This window comes from Bicyclus anynana, chromosome 18, assembly GCF_947172395.1.
Source record: "Bicyclus anynana chromosome 18, ilBicAnyn1.1, whole genome shotgun sequence".
NCBI lineage: Eukaryota > Metazoa > Arthropoda > Insecta > Lepidoptera > Nymphalidae > Bicyclus > Bicyclus anynana.
The window spans coordinates 1,912,167-1,935,552 of record NC_069100.1 but is presented as its reverse complement, the minus strand read 5'-3'; the positions used below and the strand labels follow the sequence as shown (position 1 = coordinate 1,935,552).

The 23,386-nt window shown below is 40.7% G+C and overlaps 1 protein-coding gene across 1 annotated transcript; it reads left to right on the top strand.

The window, feature by feature from the left end:
- Positions 1 to 550: 550 nt before the first annotated feature.
- Positions 551 to 23,355, top strand: LOC128198956 (mitogen-activated protein kinase kinase kinase kinase 3-like). The gene is made up of 2 exons (XM_052886959.1): positions 551 to 796; positions 22,987 to 23,355. The coding sequence occupies exons 1-2, from the start codon at positions 686 to 688 to the stop codon at positions 23,353 to 23,355; spliced, it is 480 nt and encodes a 159-aa protein (XP_052742919.1). The 5' UTR covers positions 551 to 685.
- Positions 23,356 to 23,386: the final 31 nt, after the last annotated feature.

Here is a 23,386-nt window from a genome sequence, read left to right as displayed (position 1 = left end):
GGTCTTCATCACCAAACCTCTAATGACAGTCACAACCTATCTACGTGGAAAGTTCTCATTAATACAAATTAATCAAGCCCAAACACAAGGTAACTGCTGTAAATCGCTGAGGAGTTCCCTCGTCTGTATTATGGCTCCATCATCAGATCGATTTTAAACCTTCATGAAATTGTAGTGCTTTAAAGTACTAAATGGAAAAATTTACGAACACATTAGGTACCCGTATAATTTTTGAAAGTTCTCCTCAATTTCACCAGGATTCCATCATCAGATCTTGACATGATGACAATGGGACCAAATGGGGAGTATACCGTTTCAAACAAAAAAAGAATTTTTTAAATCGGTCCAGGGGATTTTTTTTAAGTCGGTTAAAAAGGCTTGGACACAGGACACTTGAACTTTCTCACGAATGTTCTCACAGGATGAAATTTTTTTGTACTTACAACACTTAAGAATTCAATACCAAAGACCAAAGAGTACACCATAGAACATAGATTATGGATGTAAATTGTGACAATTTATTACCATTTTTTTTATTCTGTGGAGTCAGACGTCAGATGGAGATGTCGAGTGACGAGTTTGTGTAGCAAAAAAATAATTTATTTGTCGACGTTTTTGTGTTATAATTATGTGAATAATGAGATGAAAGTGTAAATAAATGTTAGATTAGTTTTCGCTAGTGATTATGGCGCATAGTGGTGGTGTTTTAAGTTCAGATATATCTCGTAGGAACCCGCAAGATGAGTACGAGCTCATTCAGAGGATTGGATCAGGCACTTACGGAGACGTCTACAAGGTAGGGGACCTTTCGAAACTCTATTTTTCCCATCATCACAACATTTCACATACTTTAACGTTGATTTGTGGGTGAATCACGGAGCCCGCGGCCGATTTCTAACGGGTTTTCGGCACTTCGTTCGCATACGTTATGTGCACTTCGTCATAATTGTCGTCGCATTCAATTTCGTATTTAAATTGACGCGAAGTCCCATATCGTGGCGGTATTTTAAATAAATAGCACGCGCACACGACCTTGAACGTTAAAACAAGCTAATTTGGGTACACACCCATCGAAAAATCTCAATTTCAAAATTCTTTGTTTCTTCGCCAGTCGTCTAAAATCAATGTCTGCATTTAATAACCGCTTAAGTGAATCGTCCTTGAATATGACAAAGGAGATAAAATTACAAATAATTATTTCTAAACAAAAAATCTTTTTCATTCTTTCCTTGTGTGCTGAGATCATGAAGTATTATCTCAAGTAACATTGCCTTATCACATGTGATTGGAACAACAAATTATAACATTGTACTTTTGGTGTCATTGTATTATGGAATGCATAGAAAGTTGCATAGTGTGATAGAAAAAAAACAGCTTTCAACTGCATTGACAATACTGGATTGGACTTCCAGAGTAACTGCACTGGAAATAGACACAAAAATGCTTGTATTTGTATTTAATGCATGAAATCTTATGATTTTGATGGCCTAGGATTTTCCTAGGCATCAAAATCATAAGATTTGATGCCTAGGAAATGGTTCATTTTAAAAATGTTATTATCATATAAGTAAAGTTGGCTAGTAGGATGCTTTGCTCGTGGCTTGCTATCTTAGCAATCCATGGATTCACTGTGCGGTTGCCAGGTCCATTGCATGGCCTGGCAAAACTTAGAGCAAAGTCCAGGACTTGTGACCATGGATGTAGGGTTAAGGAATTCCTCAAAAAATTGATTAACACTCCCCTTCTCCGCTCGTGGTGCTTTCCCTGCCTAGCTAAAATTTGGTACGATCCTAGAGCACATCCAACCGGCAAAGATATACCACCAAGCAATTTTGCATTCCTGTACAATGTCATGTAGAAACCAAAGGGATGTGAATTTACATCCTCCTCCTAACTAGTTAAGCTCTCTTCCATCAGATGAGATTGTAGTCAAAGGCTAATTTGTAAAGAATAAAAAAAATGAAGCTATCAATCTGAATTATTAATATTAACATCTGATAGTGATGATTGCTAAAGAATCAATTATCACACTCAGCGAGCAGTATGGTGGGTCTATGCCTCTCCTAACAGGTGGGAGGCCTCTAGTGGACCAGTAGATTACTCATCTCTCACTCACCGGTCATATCCTTAGCAGTTTTTGTATGTGACTATCGCATTCCAGCCATGACGTCCAGACATAGGCTTTCTCCAAAACAATTTACAATTTAAGAGAGTAGACTGAAACTGGTGCCAGAGACTAAAAAGTTACAGAGTAAAATGTTCACTTGTTTTGGACCTACAATGCTGCTGTCAAGGGGTTAAAATGGGTTTATAATGATGATTGATGATAGCACTGCACTGTAAAAGAACAAGTAGTATACAAAAAGGATGTTCCCTCTAGATAGCAGGTCATGTTACCCCAATTGTTTAATAACTGATATGAAATTAGAACATCACTTACAACAAACATCTGTGCTGCATATTAATATGGTTAGTCTATTAATAGGCTGGTGGCACTTGAGTAAATAATTAAATTGAGAATATAAGCTTTGTTCATTTCAACAACCTTACTGGCACAGTTTGATTTGAATCTGTTCTGTAACTGAGTTTGATTTTCAGTATTATAAAGTTGGTTAATAATAATATTTTGAAAATGCTTCAGTTCAGTTTGGATCGGTTAATGAATTTATAAGGCCCTGTGGGCTTTAGAAGTTGCCCATGTAAATCCATAGTATTTTTTTTTATGCTTGTGCTTGACAACTAAGCCTTATTATAATCTATCTCCATTTTATCTGTTCAGTAGTCCTAACATGAAGGTATAATAAATATGACATATAGACACCCATAAAGAGTGTTAGGAGTAGCTATAAAAGTCCAATGGATGTGAATCAACAAACCCAAAGGCTCTCAGGTTTACTCCATCAGTGTAGCTCTCTCTCTCTACTCAGGCATATGAGGCAAGTTACCAGTGCCTTTGGGTAAAGGGCACATGCACATTTTAGGATTCCTAATGACTAATGAGTATGCCTTGCATTGCATTACTTTATTACTGGACTAGATGACTAGTTTATACTAGTGGACGCCCGCAACTTTGTCTGAGTGGAATTTAGTTTTTCACAAATCCCGTGGGAACCATGGATTTTTCCGGGATGAAAAGTAGCCTTCCATTCCAAATCGCTTCAGTAGCCGCAGCATAAAGTAGGAACAAACATACACACATATACAAAAACTTTCGCCTTTATAATATTAGTGTGATGGTTACTTATCTTTATTGTATAAAAAGTGCTTCTAAAGTTAGCCTATTTGAAATAAATAAATTTGAATGAAATCCAATAGACCATCTGCTTGCTCTATCAAGTATTACTATAAAAAAATTTACAAAAACCTTAAACACCATTGAGAAATTCAAGCTCTATACCACACCCACAACCGAGATGAATCTGATGAAACCTCATAATGTACACTTATTAATATTATAAAGTTGAGTTTGTTTGTTTAATTGAACACACTAACCTCATAGTAAGAGAGCTGAAGAGGGAATTTTTGCAGTTACTCGAGCGCAGCAGATGATCATAAGTAAGTGGACCTTACACATTGCTGGGTACCTCTACCAAGTATGAGCCCTAATATTAGTGGGTACGTTTAGGGCAACCAAAAAAAAAAACTAACTTCATAAATACTCAACCAGCACGTCAGATTAAGATAAGGTAGGTGAGTTGTAAGTTAAATGGTGTGCATTTCCAAAATCGATGATTTAAGCGTATCGTAATGGAATGGGAGCTGGGCTGATTTCACTCTTTTTTTTTTAAGTGTTTGTTATTGTCAGGAAAATGTTCTTATGACAGAAAAAAATTAAAAAATTGCGCGGAAAATTAGAAAAAGGAGGTAGGATTAGTTAAAAGTAAGTTAGTTAGTCCGCTAGTACGTAATATAATGAAATTTCTCTGCCTGAAACTGTTCAATAGGCATATAGGCAATAGTTCAAAAAAAAATCTCCAAGAGTACAAGAATTTAAATTTAGGCTTGCGCTGCTACATTTTTCTCGTTAAGAGAAAAACACATAATCGACCAATAGCGGTCAAACTAGAAACATTTTTCTTTGCGATGAGACGAAAGCAAGCTTTGTTTTCGATTCGGGGCTCTTGGTCGACAATATGTTATTTTGTTTTCATAGCATATGTCGTAAGACTCATCTACTGGCCGTGTCCTAGGATTCCGTACTATTCATTCGATTGAGTCATTATTTTGGTAAGCTGTAACGATGGCAAAGATCCGCATAACGCATACCGGACAATAGGCATGCTGTACAAAACTAAGAAGATTTTGCGTCGAGGAGTTGTAGTTGTTTTTAGATGCCTAGAAACTCTAATCATATTTTTATTTGTGAAAATAATCTCGTAATTGTAATATTTTTATAAAACAAAATTGTATTTTTATCACGTCACCGCAAACGCCAAAGGCATCGGTTTATGATTGGCGCTTGCGGTGACGTGATATAATCACATCACTGCAAACGCTAATCACGCTGTTATCTCTATGAATGACGTCACTTGCTAATGTGTTGTGTTTTGGCGGCAAATATTTTACTTAAATATTTTTTCATTTATATTAAATTTTTTACTGGTTATTATTGACGGGACAAAATAAAATATAGCTTATAATACTTCCATAATTCAGTTTAAACACTGTTTACAAAAGAGGCAAGTAGCCTATTCTACAAAACAAAAGCGCAAGGACGTTTGGTTATCAATTACCATCAGATGAGTAGTTTGTTTGAGCGGCAAAAGCTATAGGAACAAAGTATATAAAATAGGTATCTGTTAGGTATTGTTTCAATTGTCTGCGGTCGCCAGCGGAGCGAGAGAGCGTTGCGTCACTGTAACCTGAATCATACGAATACGAACACCTCCGTTCGCAATTATGATCATTTCGAGTACCAGCTCGTTCGTTACAAGTTACTGCTACCACCATAAGAAGGCTCTACATGGAGCTATGTCGATATCTATACCCACACATGCACATGGATTTCTTAGATCGGCCATATTTCGAACAGATGAACCGCTGAATCTGCGAAGTGTTCGGGAAACTTCGTTTATCTTTTTATTCAATACTCCATCCATCCAGTGCCTGAAGACGAAATTCTTCGAACAGTGCGTGTTGTCCTATTGTTCAAAAACATGCACACTAACTAAGGATCAAATTAGAAAGCTCAAAGTCACTCTGCAGGCCATGAAAAGAGCTGTGGTTAGTACTCCTTTATCTGCGTGATTACTGATTGACTGAGAAATTAGGTGATTTGCAGAACTAAAGTTACCGACAAAGTTCGAAGACCAATTTACTTAGTCGAGGGTACTACATCATTGATGAGGTCCTTAATGATCAAGGTGCTTGGAGGCCACCTTCCACAGGAATAAAACTATGATAAGAAATTGTATTCAATGTAAATTATAGTACTGTATGATTTTTTTAAAAGAGCGACTGTTGAGTATTTTGCAGGTTCTTCTCAGCAGAACCTTCTTTCCGAACCGGTAGTAGAATCTTTACAAATGGTCAACTGATCTTTCAAAAGTGCTTGTAAACTGAGTGTGTGGTTTAAAGACCTGGAAGCAGCTGATGTAATACATGATATTTGTACATATAATAATGTGGAGAAAATAAATAAAATTTCATTTTATAAAGAAAGACAATGGTAGTTCAAAACATCGCGGATTTTTGTATTTATTTATTTAAAGCACGCCAACAATACACATATTAACCATAAAAACAATACAATATGCCACAAAAAATCTGATATGTATATTAACGCTAAGCGCACATAACATTTGTAGATCAATAAGAGATATTTTAACATGCATTGTTTTGTTATATCTGGCAGGGATTAAGTAATAAGCTCCCAGGCGGATTAAGCAATACCGTGACCGTTAAAGGTATCGTCGTATCTCTACTGATTTACACAAACCTTCCCTAATCACTAATTGTTAAAAACAGCATGAAAATCCGTACTGTAGTTTTGATTTTATCGCGAACAGACAGACAGACGCTTAGGAGGATTTTGTTTTATAACACGTGATAAAACACAATGTATTACGTGAACACGTAATACTAAAGCTTGGCAAGTTCGTTGATGACACTCCCATGATATGCGGGCGACGGGGGGAAAGACTGCGTGGGTGTGAATCGTGCGTGCTGGGAAGTGAGATGCATCAGTCGTGGGTTTTTCATTCATCGCTACACGCACCCCGGCCCGCGCGGACAATCGGGAGTGTTACAAACTATAGCCTATTGTATGAAGACTAGAAGAACTCGTATGGTGGGTGGGTTGTACTGTACGTCTCATAATATAACTGTTTATTGATTTATGCTGACTCTGAGTGATCTCGACGTCAGAGCATTATTATGAATGTCAACTCGACCCGTCACGGCCACGAACCTTGACCTTCGCTACAATGCAGCACTGCACTAGCGGCGACATTGCCTACATAGAACAATTATTTACGATCTTACGATGTTTCTACTATGTACAAGTTTTATAGTTTATTTAGAGCTCGCGACTACGGCTAACTATTTTTATTAAATCGTCTTTAAAAGGAGGTCTTATTTTTTTTTTACTTATTACTAGCGTGGTTCATGTTTCCGTAGGATACGGGGATAATAAATATCCTATAGCATTCCTCGATAAATGCAATCTAACACTGAAATAATTTTTCAAATCGGACTAGTAGTTTCTGAGATTAGCGCGTTCAATTAAACAAACAAAGTAAGAAACAATCTCTTCAGCTTTATAATATTAGTATAGATTGGTGTTTGTTACATTATTGTTTATTTTTTAATTTATCTAAAGGAATTATAAATCCTTCCTAAGTTTAAACCAACTGTCTCAGAAGAGTCTAATAGATAGAAAATTAGATATTAATTTTTGTCTTAGTAACTATGAAAATCAAAAGGCGACTTTATCGCTTAGTAAAGTTCTACCACGCAACCTTGTCCTTATAAAATCATTAAGCTATTAGACTGCAGACCTATCAGTCTACGGCTAGATATTCTTTTATCGTATTACACCATATTTCCATATTTTTGTATTTTTATTTTTTACATATAGACTCTACATAAAACCCCACATAATGTACGAATAGTTTTTACTTGTTATCGATAAAATGTTGCGTTACTGATAAAATGCAATTTTATCAAAATAAATTGCACTAGAATCTATATGATTGTTTACAAGTAGACTCTTACAATTTACAAACTCTGCTACTGTGAGTTTGTTTTGATACATTGATGGTGTTATCTATTGATTGATTCTATTTTTTAGCTAGCTAGCCCTTGACTGCGATCTCACCTGCAGGGTTATTATGTATGTCGGTGTATCATTCAAATAATGACACTCCGATCTTGGCAGCCGTCCCGTGCGGTCGTCTGTCCTCGCCTATGCAGGTTTTCGATCCCACGGTGGAGGCCACCAATATTGGTTCTTCTTTTGAGAGGGTGCTAGTTTTTCTAGTACTGTCTTGACCACCGATTTCGTTGTGCTGTGTTGTGTTGTGTTCTGCGTTGTTCTAGTGTAGTTAAGTGGTTCCGGTCCGTGAGTACACTAGAATAAGAGTAGGTACACCCACGTCACCTAAAGGCGTGGACCACTAGGGCCACACAGTAGGTACTCACCTCCCCGCCCCGGTGGGGAGGCCCTGTTAGTTCCGGGGTCCACTATGGACCCCAACTCCGTTCCGCCGCCGTACTTGGAGGCCCTCTTCAAGGACCTCCGAGTTAAATTTCCAGGCTATCTGGAAAGTTTTATGTCTTCGCAACCGATTGCGTCTCAAACCGTGACTTTGACTCAAAGTCAACCCCAATCAGGTAGTCCCCTTCCGGGAAATGCCGCCGCGTCCCCCGCTATCCCCGCAACCCCCGCGCCACTCGTGACCCAGCGCCACGTGCTACCTGCTCAGGTAGTGCGCCCGCCGCTGGGCAGCCAATCCGCGGCCCGCGACCCACGTGTCTCGGCCTCGGGTCGCCCGGCAACACCGATTCCGGCTCCGTCCGTAGGGCCTAGCGCGCCTAACGCGCTCCCCGGGCCCTCAGCCCACCCAAAGGGCACTTTGCCACCCTCCCGCGAATCTATGACTCGCACTCCGACCAACACGGTCCATAGGCCTTCCGCCATGGACATTTGCGATATCCCAGAGTCGCAGGGCTCACCGGCTCCAGTTGACGATGGCTTCACCGTCGTCGTAAGTAATCGAAAACGGCGAAAGGCTACTAAAACCGACGCTCAGCCCACTACCACTAGCAAGGTCACTGTGACCGAGAGCCAAGCTCGGTCACAAACCTTATCCGATTCAGACTCCGAAAGTGAGGACTCTCCTATGGAGGAACCTCGCAAGGAGAAGATCCCCCCAATGTTTATTAGGGACAAGGACGCATGGGCAAACAAAATTGTCCCCATGCTAATAAAAAACAATATCCCTATTCCAAACGCCCAGCTTACCACCTTAGGTATTCGTGCGGAATGCGAGTCATCCGGTGACCATAGGCGTCTGACAGCTTTATTGAGGTCAAACTCAATAGGCTATCACACTTACGCTCTGAGCGATGAGCGAGTCCTCCGCGTAGTAGTCCGCGGTCTCCCCAAGGAGCTTGATACTGAGCTCATCAAAGCCGACCTGCTTAAACAGGATCTCCCCGTCCAGGAGGTACACCGAATGTACCGATCACGCTCAAAAGAGCCGCTAGACCTCTGTCTAGTGATCCTCGAGCTCTCTCCTGAGGGCAAGAGGATATATAACTTGAAGGCGATATGCCACCTCTCTGGCCTCTCCTTTGAGAAGCCCAACAACCGTGGCCGCATAGGTCAATGTCATAGATGCCAGACCTATGGACACTCTCAAAGGAATTGTTTTGCCCGTCCCAGGTGCGTTAAGTGCCTGGGAGATCACGGCACGATAGATTGTCCCCGCAAGGAACGGATCGCTGAAGTGCCCCCAAGCTGCGTGCTGTGCGGCGAAGCCGGCCATCCCGCGAACTATCGCGGATGCCGGAAGGCCCCACAGCCAGGCAAGCGAAGGGGCAGGGCAGCGGGCCGCAAACCGGCGGCACCCAAAAAGCCCGCTCACAGGTTTGTTCCAGCGCCGGTGCCTACCACCAACGCTTGGAACAAGCCATTGTACGGAGCGCCTAACGCTCCTAGTGCGGCACCGGCTTCTCCGGTCGCCAAACAGCCCCCGAGGGCCGCTCCTGCGGCCCAACCCCCTCTCTCGGCCCCTCAAGCCTCGTCCAAACCTTCATACGCGACTCACTCCTTCTCGGATGTATTCCGTATGGAAGAATACGATCTCTTCATTGAGAAATATAAAGTAGACCCCCTAAGGGCAATAGGCGAGCACAGTATCATGCTCCGCGCGATCGAAAACTATAAAAATTTTCTAAATGGCTCACAACGGTAGATTAAAACCACATTCCCTGACTGTCGGCTTCTTCAATGCAGACGGGCTCACCGATAAATTACTCGAGGTCCGCGAATGGATAAGCGACCACAAACCGGACATCTTTCTGGTGCAAGAGACCTTCTTGAAACCTAGCCTTCGCGATCCCAAAATAGGGAATTACCTAATGATTAGAAACGACCGGACCACCCAAAGGAAGGGAGGTACAGCTATATATCACAGAAGGGCTCTTCACTGCACTCCTCTTGATCCTCCCGAGCTTACTAACATGGAAGTCTCAGTATGTCAGGTCAGTATGACCGGCCATCCGCCGATCACACTGGTTTCAGTTTACCAACCCTGCGGTAAACGTCTCTTAGAGAGTGACATTCAGACACTCCTCTCCTTAAGTGACTCCGTCATTTTGGCCGGTGACTTTAACGCTAAACATACAAGTTGGCTCAACGCTTATAATAACACTAGCGGCAACACTCTAAGAAGACTGACTGACCGCGACGATGCTAATTTCATTTTGCTCACCCCCGACAAACCAACACGTTACCCGAGACTGACGGACACACGAAACCAAACTCCGAGCGTACTGGATCTGGCACTCGTAAAGAACATCACTCTTGAAGTGAGTCCTTTGGAGGTGTTCTCGGATCTGGCCTCGGACTCGGACCACAGACCAGTTATAGTCCAGCTTGGCCCCCCGCCCTCCACGACCCCCCCGACCAAAACTATAATTAATTACGGGAGACTGTCTGAGCGTCTCAAGTCCTTGGCTTCACAGCACCTAGATCAAATTCCTGACGAGATAGAAACGTTAGGCGAAGCGCTCGCAGCTTCTTCGAACCTAAATGGCCATATTCGCGAAGCAATAAAAGATTGCACCAAGGAGGTCCCTGCCTTCAGCAAGGCCCCCTTGTCGTCGGACCTACGGGCCCTACTAACGGATAGAAACGCACAGCAAAGACGCTACGAATCTGAACCGACCCGACAAAACGCGAGTCTTCTTTGGACTCTCGGAAGACGGTGCAAGCGTCGCTTGCGCTGGCGTTATGACAGACAATGGGACGACCGACTGAGAGAGCTCGAGCCATCGCACGTAGCCTTCTACGACGTGGCAAGATATCTCAAAGCCGACCGCCTCGCAGCCACCCCACCTCTCAAACGCCCTGGCCTCCCAAACGCGATCGAGGACATCGATAAGGCCGAATGCCTAGCCGACAGTCTGGAAGCCCAGTGCACTCCAAGCACTACGGCATTTGTAAAATCACACGCAAAAAAAGTGAAGTCCGAACTCACTTCTATCTTATCTCGCCCCCCGGACGGAGTCGAAATTACCCCTACGTCATGCGAGGAAGTCTCTGCGGTTATCAAGGGCTTGCGCAAAAAGAAGGCTCCGGGGCCTGATACGATTAGCAACAAAGCTCTAAAGCTTCTCCCGGTCCAGATAATCAACCTCCTGGTGAACATCTTCAATGTTCTCCTAGCTCACTGCGCCTTCCCAGACGCATGGAAAGAAGCCACGGTCATTGGCATCCACAAGCCGGGTAAACCCCGCGACCTCCCGACTAGCTACCGCCCAATTAGTCTTCTCAACACCATTGGCAAGGTGTATGAGATAATCATTTTGAATCGTCTCAAAGCCATTTGCGATGAAAAGCAACTTCTCATCAAACAACAGTTTGGATTTCGATGTAAACACTCATGTGTTCATCAAGTGCACCGCCTCACGGAGCACATTCTAACCGGTTTTAATACATTTCATAACCCCATCGCCACCGGGGCGCTCTTCTTTGACGTAGCTAAAGCGTTTGACCGCGTCTGGCACGAAGGCTTGATATTCAAACTAAACCGTTTCGGCGTACCAAACAAAATGGTACGCTTGCTACACAGCTTTCTGTCCAACCGCACCTTCAGGTACCGTATAGACGGCACTCTCTCTTCACCCAGACAGATTCGCGCAGGAGTCCCTCAGGGCTCCGTGCTCTCCCCGCTTTTATACTCGCTCTTCACAAGCGACATTCCCACCGACCACCCGGGCGTACACGTCGCCCAGTTTGCGGACGACACCGCACTGTACGCGACGGCAGTAAACCGGGTCCACATTAGAGCCCGCCTCCAGAAGGCGGTAAACATTATAGGTAAATGGTTCCGCCTTTGGCGTATAGAAATCAACCCAGAGAAAAGCGCAGCCGTGCTTTTCACCGGCAAAGCGGTCTCCCGTCTCAAGTCCGGACTCAAAGAAGTCTCCCTTTACGGAGCACCCATCCCCTGGCAACGTACTGCCAAGTACCTAGGCGTTACCTTCGATAACCGCATGAGCTTCTCCATGCACGTTAACAAAGCGAGAAAAAAGGCCGCATACGTAATGCACCGCCTTTACGCTATGATAAATAAGAAAAGTAAATTGTCCCTCCGCTCAAAGCTAACGCTTTATAAAACTACGATCCGTCCGATCTTAACCTACGCTAGTGTAGTGTTTGCCCACCGTCCCAAAGCGACCCTTAGGCCGCTTCAAACCCTACAGAATCGTTTTCTGCGTCAAATCACGGGCGCGCCGTGGTTTTTACGCAATAATGACCTCCATAGAGATCTAGAATTACCGACAATAGCTAAGTACATGAAACAGCTCTCTCAAAACTATTTTGACAGAGCTGCCATCCATCCCAACCAACTAGTGGTTGAGGCCTGCAATTACACTCCCAACCTAAACGCTAACTGCAAGCAGAGGCGTCCCAAGAACGTCCTTTACGATCCAGACGATGACATAACAACCGACAATGCTTCCCAGGTAACACAATCACAAGCTACACAGCGTCTTCGCCGGCGAAGACGAGGTCCCCGATATCTAACGTCACCCGGACGTGGGTTTTCTAACTCACGATCTTGGGGGCGTCCGGACTGATTCACTCAGGTCACGGTTACCTCCTCCAGAATGGCCTTCTAAGCCGAGGTCCGAGTCTCATAGGAGACGCCCTTAGAGAGCCGTTCCGTCCTCTATCTTTCTTTCAGCCTTCGGGTCACATCAGGCGATGCTTCTGCGCTCGCCCAACCCCCCCGGTGACGCCGTAGTGGTTCCGCAGGGAGCTATCGGCACCTACTCAGACAGAAAAAAAAAAAAAAAAAAATCAAATAATGAGCCACTACAAGGTTTTTTATTATATTTTCGTACGAAAAACCGTTATTTACGTAATTTCGTTGAAATAATCATGTTAAATTAATGATCGTAGAACAAAAAAAATCACTGTAATTTGATTTAAAATGACGTAGTCAAGATCATTTCGTTGAAATTACTATGTTAGATGATCACAACTACGATGAAAAACGATGTAGTCACTTGTTATTTGAATGGTACACCGAGTTACATAATAACCCTGCTGATGTTAAGTGGCAATGTTGTCTAACACGATTACTTATTTGGAAGAGGTACATTCTTCCCATATAAAACCTCACATTCCTGATGACCGTCACAAACCTGTATTCGAGCAGTAGTTCCCATTTTGTACAATTTTTACAAAGAGTGCCTAGCCTAGTTTACAACCTTATGCACGCCACTGCCTTTGATGCTGAATCGTTTGGGGTTGGTCTTTGCCGGTAGAGTGGTAGTTAGGCGCGGGCGATGCTCTACCACTCCTACCACAGACCAAACCTGAGCTAATTTCGAAAATATAAAATGCTTAAATTGACCTCAGTAGGTAATCAAACCCAGGACCTATTGATAACACACACATAAATATATCATAGAGCCCATAGAGATCGTCATTCTATGTATGAAGTCGGTTCCTAAGTACCAGGGTATTATGATTATAAAGGAGTAGGTATAAACATTCGAACGTCACCAATAGACTTAAATGTTGTTATAACTTTCACGAATATTTTAATAAGCTAGCTCCTCTATACTGTAAGCGCGAACTGCGACGCGTCAAGTGCAGGTTCGATGACCGGGTCGGGCATAGCGTGGCGCGCTCGCCGGCTTTTAATTGCTCTCATCTGATTTACGGACATTTTTTGATTAAAATTTCAATATTAAAACAATTTTTCATCTTAACGTGCGTAATATCAATTTACCGAAGGCTCATCTTTATACAGATGAATACGACAATCGGTGATTATGGGTGTTTGTCACGCAAAAATTGCGATATTGATGTAACTTTACAGCAGTATAAATTATGCGTTAGAATTTTCATCATTATCATATCAGCCGATGGACGTCCACTGCAGGACACAGGCCATTTGTAGGGACTTCCAAACATCACGATCCTGAGCCGCCTGCATCCAGCGAATCTCTGCGACACGCTTGATGTCGTCAGTCCACCTGGGGGGTCGACCAATACTGCGCTTTTTAGTGCGGGGTCGCCATTCCAGCACCTTGGGAGAGAATAATATAGATGATTCCTAATCACTCCGGCTATACTTGATTTTTAATTAATCTATCTCTATATATAACATTAATCATTAATCTATATGCACATAAAAGAAAAAAAATCGTTTTAGTTACACTATTTATAACTCAAGAACGGCTGGGTCGATTTGGCTGAAAATTGGTAGCTTAGAGCCAGGAGACGGACATAGGATACTTAGGGTAGGATAGAGATAGGATAGGGTAATGGTAGAGAGTAGAGTAGGGCAGGGGTAGGGTTTCGCGCTGAAGAAGTCGCCGGCCTTCACTAGTTAAATTTATAAACAATTATTAGAAATATTATTCATCATCATCATTATCAACCCATATTCGGCACAGAATGAGAGGGGTTAAGCCAAATAGTCCACCACGCTGGCCCAATGCGTATTGGCAGACTTCTCACACGCAGAGATTTAAGAAAATTCTCTGGTATGCAGGTTTCCTCGTGATGTTTTTCCTTCACCGTTTGAGACACGTGATATTTAATTTCTTAAAATGCACACAACTGAAAAGTTGGAGGTGCATGCCTCGGACTGGATTCGATCACACCCCCTCCGGTATCAGAGGCAGAGGTCCTATCCACTGGGCTATCACGGCTATAGAAATTTTATTACTTCAATAAATAGGCTTACACATAGTTTTACAAGGAATTTCTCGGTCTTATAATTACATTATTTACAATAATTTTCCTTTACAACATTGATTATTACTTCTCGTGTGAATATAATCCGATTGTCTCGTAGTATCTTTGTCATTATGTTGTCTTACAAAAGTTATTATCTATACGAGAGCTAATACGAAAGATGATGGATTGGATCATTGTTACTAATACGGATCAACGACTGACTAGATCTGAATAAAATTTTGCTCACAAATTATTTATTTATTCACTAGCTGACGCCGCGCGGTTTCACCCGCGTGGTTCCCGTTCCCGTAGGAATACGGGGATAATATATAGCCTATAGCCTTCCTCGATAAATGGGCTATCTAACACTGAAAGAATTTTCCAAATCGGAACAGTAGTTCCTGAGATTAGCGCGTTCAATCAAACAAACAAACAAACTCTTCAGCTTTATAATATTATAGTATAGATGTGCCATTCATGCACTTATGTACTAATACATTGGTAATCTTAAAGTTAATAGTATGGATGTTACATGAGACCCTGTCAGGGCATTGCTAATAATAATAATAATAATAATAAGCCGTTTATTCCCAAATCACACATACAAAATATTATAATACAAACAATTAAAAAGGATAAAGAACTTAAAACTAACTTAAATTAACAAAAACTTAATTCTAAAATAATAAATATTTATTGTAGATTGATATTATTCATTATTGTAGTTTTTTTATTTGGGCATTGCAAATAGTTACTTAATATAATTTATATACTATACATAATTCAGGTAAAATTTCAATTAAATTTTATTAAAACTAATTAATAAGGCATATCGAGAATAAAATGTTTTAAATATTAATAAAGATGTCAACAATAATGTCATGAAAATAAAGTAAAATTTAATTTAATATTAGAATGCTAATATCATTCAGGAATAAGAGAACGTTGACAAAAATTTAAAAAAAATATGCGTAATCCTTTATAAGTTTGTTTTGGCGGCCACCTTGGATTGGAAGTTTGACAGTGCATAGTACTAGTCAAGCACTTTATTTTCACCCATATTGAAAGAGTTGAAACAAATATTAATCGTATGTAATCCGCCTTTAAACTCCCGATTAATTCAACTTTCAAATACAAAATTAAAATCGTTTCATCACTTCAGGAGCTACGAACACACACAGACAGACAAAGAGACTTCAAACTTATAACAGCAATCGTTTTTTCGTTGGAAGTTAAAATAGAGTATGTACTTATCAGTAGCAAAGACGGAAATGATCTCGTAGGTAACCCATTTATGTAGTTTTTTAGTCTGTGTGTGTGTGTGTCGTAAAATCGTGGATTTCAAAAGGTAACCCGCTAGGAATCGGGTTGTTACGAACCATCGCCTCTGATACTTAAATTGCAAAAGCACAAGAGATTTTATCTCGATAATTCCCACGGCTAAAGCGAGCGAATCCGCAGAGCAAAACTAGCACTAGTAATTATATTACGTCTGTTTTTAGTCTGAATGTGTTTTGACTGAGTACGTGAAGTTATATGCGTCCGTAAAAATCGTGGATTTTAAAAGGTAACCCGATAGGAATAGGGTTGTTACGAACCATCGCCTCTGATACTTATATTGCAAAAGCACGTGCAATATTTTATCACGATAATTTCCACGTCTAAAGCGAGTGAATCCGCAGAGCAAAACTAGCACTAGTACCTAATTATATTACGTCTGTGAATTTTTTTTCCAAAGTTGGAAAAAAAAAGTCGGGGTTTTTTCATTAGCAACGCGTCTGCGGCGGCGCGCCGTCCGCTAACGTGCCTGCATTATTCATTGCGATGTCTCGTCACTCCAATTAGGCCTAGCACTTGGGGCTCATTACTTTAAAACTACATACCTACAAGCGTGCACTGCCGCTGTAGTCATCATTATCAGCCTATTTTTAGGGCCAGGCCTTCGTTTTATAGCCGACTCTTCGCGGCTTCGTGAAAATACGGGGATGAAATATAGCCTATGTCACTCACAAATAAAGTGCCTTTCTAGTGGTAAAATAATCTTCAGAATCGGTTCAGCAGATCCCTACCCTCTACAACACCACAAAGGGGAATGGCTATATCCGGCCCAGGCCTACCCTAACCACCCGGCAGTTTACTTATAAAAAATCTTGATAATTCTACTTTAATAATTATATCATTACTTTATCAAAAAAAGTTTGCTACAACGTTTTACGACATTTTTAATTCATCTTTAATTTTCCACAACGGGAACAAGCTAAGATCGTTGATACAGCATGAGTTTTACGGTATTTTTTGAAGACTTATGATTGATGTGTTCGTTAAGCTTGTTGATAACAGAAATAAAGAATTACCTGACTTCAAAAAAGCAAAATTAACTTACCTAATTTAAAAAATATTTTGAAATTTACTTGGTACAAGACATCTTAAGTATTATATAGTTTTGCTGCAGATGTGTGTCGGACAGTGTTGTTTGTTATCCCTTTGTGTGAAACATGTGCTGTGTTTGAACATATTGTCGTTATTAAAGTTATTATTACGCTCTTTACTCTTTATCGGGACTATAATGTAGTAACCTCGTCATCGAAATGCATGATCGGGACTTACAGTAACAAAAAACTAGGCCCTCGGATACTCGCCACGACATATCTAGTAACGTTGACATAATATAGTCCCTATCTAAATATTTATTGATGACCGTATTACGCATGCTATTAAGCAGTGGCGTAGCCTGTATCAAAATTAGTAGGGGGCCCAAATTAAGGGTAAAATTTATTTACAAAAAAATATTGAACGCTATACTTGCAATTTTTGAAAGTTCCCTTCGTTTTCTCCAGGATCCGACCATCAGATCCTGACATGACGACATTGGGACCATTCCGGGAGCACCTCAAACAAAAAAAAGAGTTATTCAAATCGGTTCAGGCGTCTTCGAGTAATCGTGTAACATACACACACAAAAACATCATAAGACTTGAATTGAGAACCTCCTTTTTTTGAACTTGGTTAAAAAGAATACAAAAATGCTTGCTTAAAACAAGACGTATGTAAGACTTGACCTAGTACGATGTTTCCAACTTTTACCGGACCCGGGAAAAAAGAGATTGCTTTTTTTTTTTACTTTTGCTATTAATTCTAACGTCAAACTCTATAGTTTATATTTTCTGGGAAGCACCAGATTAAGTAAGATTGTGGATTACATTTTGAAAATTCTTGCTTTAACATGTAAGCAAACAGTATAAATATGATATGATACGGGGCCTCTGTAGTTCGGTGGCCCCGTATCATTGATACGGCTGATGCGGTGGTAGCTACGCACCTGGTATTAAGATACTAGGCGACGCACCGCGGTTTCAATTCCGTAGTTCCCTTTGTTTCCCAAGTACAACGGTCTCGAGCCGCCAGCATTCAGCGGCTCCCTGCAACCCGCTTGATATCCTCGGTCCACCTAGTGGGGGGTCGAAAAACACTGCGCTTTCCGGTGCGGGGTCGCCATTCCAACACCTTGGGAACCCAACGTCCATCGGCTCTTCGAACTATGTGGCCTGCCCATTGCCACTTCAGCTTCACTTCAGAGGATACAGGGATTATGTAATATATTTTTTTTTAAGGTTTGTTTGAGCTGCGTTGTAATGATTAAATATTTTGTTCAGTTAAGTAAAACCCAATAACCTTAATAGCCCGACTAAGTAACTTAATAGGAGTCGATGGTTGTTAAAGACATTAGGAACGCGTGTAGTGGGCGTTTCTTTGGGCGTAGGTATCACGTATTGTTTTATTGTTTGACGAACACTATGCTGGGACTGCACACACTCGTTCGCATCGATGACGTCAGACGCCGGGTCGCCGACATGTCTATCATCGTTGACGGCCGCATGGCGCAGTGGTTAATGACCCTTCAAAAAAGGAGGAGGTTCTCGCGTATTTCGCATTCGCGCATCCGTCGCGTATGTTTTTTTTTTGTTTGTTACCACATAACTTCGTCGTTTATTAACGAATTTTGAAAAATATTTTTTTAAGCGTCTGCTAGTAAAATATGTAAGCAAGCTGCAATTATAGCTATAAAAGTATAGCTATGTATTATCATCATTATATCAGCCGGTGGAGTCCACTGCAGGACATAGGCTTTTTGTAGGTAGAAAATATCTCTTCCGTTGCGTTGGGACGAAAGAGATGAGACAACTCCGCCGCTATTGAACGACATTTTATCTATTTCTCTTCACTCGCATGTTAGCGCCACTAAATTATAAATGAAAAAAATAAAATTATACTTTTAACATTGATAAGTCGCGCTGATATGTGTAAAGCGTCCCCTGAGGTCACAAGCCACGTTCACTTTCACGGTGTGTCACCTGGCCTTGCCTGGACATCGAACCTGCGGCACACGCGGTGGCAAGTCAACACAGACATGCTCTTATGTGCCACCTATCAATGAATTGAGAAGCAGCATTCTCATGGTAATAATAATGAAATGGCGGATGATTTGGGTCTGCTAATACTTAGACAAAATTAAATATCCTTACCTCACATGTAAGCTCTTTAGTAATTGATAAATAATTTTCACCAAAGTTCTAGTCCGCTCTGAACTTGAGGCGTATTTGTTGCGCAGTGGTTTGGGTTCGTAGGTTCATGGTTTGAGTCTTAGTTTGGGTTAAAATTAGGTTATTGTTACATCGAAGAATTGGCAGTAACAGACCGAAGTTGGGAAGTTGGTCTACTCAGGTAGTCAGGTCTATGCCTTCGAGTATTGTAATGAGGTACAGTTTGTGGTGTTGTATGGGGTAATCTCTGGATCTACATAACTGATTTTGAAAAATCTTTTACTATGTGGCGTTACAATCCTGGTACCTCGGAGACCAAGTCAAGACAGCTCAATCTCGGTCATAATGATAGGGTTGCCAACATTTCATAGGGAAAATATAGTATTTTTCAGATTTAGCCATAAAAAATGTAGTACGCATGAAGAAAATATAGTATTTTACAAAATAAGCGAAAAACACGTTTGTATTTATAAAACCTATGTATAAGACACATTTTTATTGCATTTTTCAAGTATTTTCGTTATAAGTAAATAAGAGTTTTTATATGCTGTTTCACGTTTTTCATGTTAAATATGTCAAAAACCAAATGTAAATTTTTTTATTCGTTAATTTTAAGCTCGGAATTCAATAAGATAGTCAAGTTTGGATTCGATGATAATGTTTATTAAGTTTTTAAATAAATTATGTTGTTTGTAAAGTTGTTGAAAATATAGTATTTTTGCGTACTCCAACAGTATATAGTACGCAGACCCGAAATACAATACTAAGTATTATAGTACGGTTGGCAACCCTACATAATGACCCTATGCTATTGGAGTAGCGTGGTGGGTATGAGCTACAAATACGAGTACATACAATAATTAAAGCATTACGCAGTTAATCACTGTCTAAACAGGAAACCAAACATGAACGACAAAATATTTCTTAGTCACCTCACAATTCTCATATAAATAAGTATTATATGTGTCTAATAAATCATCAAAGTGAGGTATACCATTTGAAAATAATGATTAAGCTAGATCTCGAATTTGCTACCTACACACACGTCATCGGTGGTCATTATATGATGTGATCTATTAGATCAGGCGCTGTGAGGTATTGAGTGCGCATAATTCGAGGACCGCATTCTGTTTACAGTTTTGAACTCAGAAAAGCATGCAGATTACCGATTCCGCATGTTGCCAGGAGGTTTGTAGGTCTCGTCTTTTCTTAGACATTATCCCCTTTGGTATGACACCAGTTACATAGGGTACATAACAAAAGAGTATATGGACTGAACAAATGATTTGTACATCAGTTTTATTGCTTATTTTACTTATTAGAATTTTTGGAATTCAGTTTTTAGCAAATCCCGCTGGAACCATGGATTTTACCGGGATAAAAAGTAGTCTTAAGTGTTAATCCAGAGTATAATCTATTTCCATTCCAAATTTTAGCCAAATCTCTTCGTTAACCGCAGCGCAGCTTTATTAACGGAGGAACAAAGTTTCATACAAACTTTCGCCTTCATAATATTAGTGTGATTTTGTATCAAATTTTGTATCAGTGTGATACAAAATTATATAATAGCTAATCTATGTTTATTAAAAAATGCTTGTTTTTATTTTTGTTGTGTTTTTTTAATAGATTAGAATATTTGTCTAATCTTTTACTTCACTTAAGAATTACTAACAATTGCTATGTAGAATGATGTAGATGGTAATTTTCGAGCATACCCACTACAGTTGCTCAAACCAGTGGCGAAGTCTCCATACAGGTCGATTTCCGTCGGGTTACCGTTTAAAAATCCATACATACACATTCGTTTTTGTAATTAATATGTATGAATGTAAGCATGAGAAACCGTAGTTTTTATCACTTGGGACGGGTTACCTGCGTCAAAATTTCATTCTTTGCCACTGGGCATCACTATCATGTCGGCCATTTTTTAGTCCGTTATTTGTGACTATAAAAACATCAATAACAGAGATAGATAGGTATATCCAAATCCAAAATGATCACAAATAACTATAGACTATAGTATTCAATCGACTTGTCAGTAATTAATACACAATGATTAATACCAACGTGGCAAAGATTAATTAATTTAGTATAATAGTAGAAGATAGACACTCGTTCTTTGTATGTGGAACAAGCCCCACCCTCCCCTAACCCTTCCACTCAAGTGTCGTTCGCAACATAATCGCGTGGATATGATGACCCCGTCGACACCCTAACGATATCTGACTCAGCCACTTGTGGGGTCAAACTGAGCGGGGATTATTGCAACAATGGGAGACAATGTGTTTGTCTTTGTGTACCCAATTATGAGTTATATTGTGTCTACTTCTACTCCTACTTTATGTTATGAGTTTATTTAAATTAATATCTTGGTTCTGAGCTGTGATAGTTCAGTGGATATGGCCTCTGCCTTCGATTCGTAGGGTAATCACCTCGTGAAGGAAAAACATCGTAAGGAAATCTGCATACCTGAGAATTTTCTTAATTCTCTACGTGTGTGAAGTCTGTCAATCCGCATTAAGACAGCGTGGTGTACTATTACCCTAACCTCTCTAATTCTGAGAGGAGACTCGTGCCAAACAGTGAGCCAATGTGGGTTGTTAATGATGAAATAATTATATTATCTCGAAAGTTAAAGGGAGGGGTTCGTACTTTTTATTTTATGGAAGATAGAATGGCGGTGGGTCGATTATCCCAGACAAGTACAATGTTCTTTAATATATTTAACATATTTTAAATTGCATCGCCATCTTAAAGACTTTTTTGGGTATCAGTTTGCTACATACATTTGTAGTTGACTCGGCAAACATTTTTCTGCCATTATAGACTTTTTCATACAAAAGTCGCGATTTAAACAATTACAATACTTTACGATTAATTTTCATACCTACCATATATAAAAAAAATCATTAAAATCGGTCAATCCATATCGGAAGATAACGACCACAAAATATTTTATTGACACGAGAATTTTATTTATTAAAATGTCGGAATGTTTACGATACCGTTCAAACGTTGAAGTTCAAAGTGGTTATAATTTAGCTTCTAAGATTTGACCACGATAAATAAAAGTTTGCAGAAATAAATAGACGCGGGCAAAGCCGTGGGCAAATGCTAGTATTAATATAAAATCAATATTTGTAGTTAAATATTATACTTGTATATTCGCGGTCGCGCAGTGAGGTCAAAGACCTAGCCGGTTTCGTTAGTGGTGTGTCGACCCAACGTCCTGACACTTCGACCCGTATCTCCGTCATCTATAAAGCCTTGAGAGAGACGATAACCTTGCTACCCGTAGTACCATTCATACAGTGCTGGCTTTAGAACTACCAGCGCCCCTATCCCATTGTGAAACCCATATGAACAAAAATGGATTTATTTATTACTGGCAGACGCCCGCATGCTTTTTATATCTATACCTGGCGCCCCTGGTACCTGGCGCCCCTGGTACCTGACGCCCCTGGGCGGTCGCCCAAACGCAAACTACCCTCCGAGCCGCTCCTGTTTCATACGTACATATTATAAAACAAACCCTCCGCCGCGTCTGTCTGTCTATCAGTTCGCGATAAACGCAAAAATTACTCAACGGATTTTCACGAATAGTGAGAGGTTTTGGTATATAATTCATGTTTATTGAAATATGACGATAATTGTTGGATGAGTCGGAAAATCTTTCAAATGTTCCATAACCTTTTAGAGATTTAGCAGAAACATGTATGGTGGAATGATCTTTCAATATCTTTCAACATTATCTATAATAAAGTCTGTGATGGCATATTTTACAGATACATTCTAAAAAAAGATCTTCTAAAAAAATACAACACATCGTCCTCCTTCATCGTCCTAAATTCGAAAATGTTTCACTCAAAATCTTACTCCGTGAAGGTTTAATGTCAATTAAAAGTATCCTATTACTTTAACAACAGCAGCTTCATACTTTATTTAACTAGCTCTTTGGAATCCTAAATAAATTGATCTTTCTAAGTTAATACATTCCTAAATTAATATTTCCAGGCGAAACGCCTCAACGGCAATGGCGAGCTCGCAGCCATCAAGGTGATAAAACTGGAGCCGGGCGACGACTTCGCGATCATCCAGCAGGAGATCCTCATGATGAAGGACTGCCGCCACCCGAACATCGTCGCCTACTACGGCTCCTACCTACGCAGGGACAAGCTGTGGATCTCCATGGAGTACTGCGGCGGGGGCAGCTTGCAGGTAATCTGCGCCACAGTCCTTCGTTCTCATGATGGAGCACTGCCAGCCGAACATCGTCGCCTACTACGGCTCCTACCTGCGCATGGACAAGCTGTGGATCTCCATGGAGTACTGCGGCGGGGGCAGCTTGCAGGTAATCTGCGCCACAGTCCTTCGTTCTCATGATGGAGCACTGCCAGCCGAACATCGTCGCCTA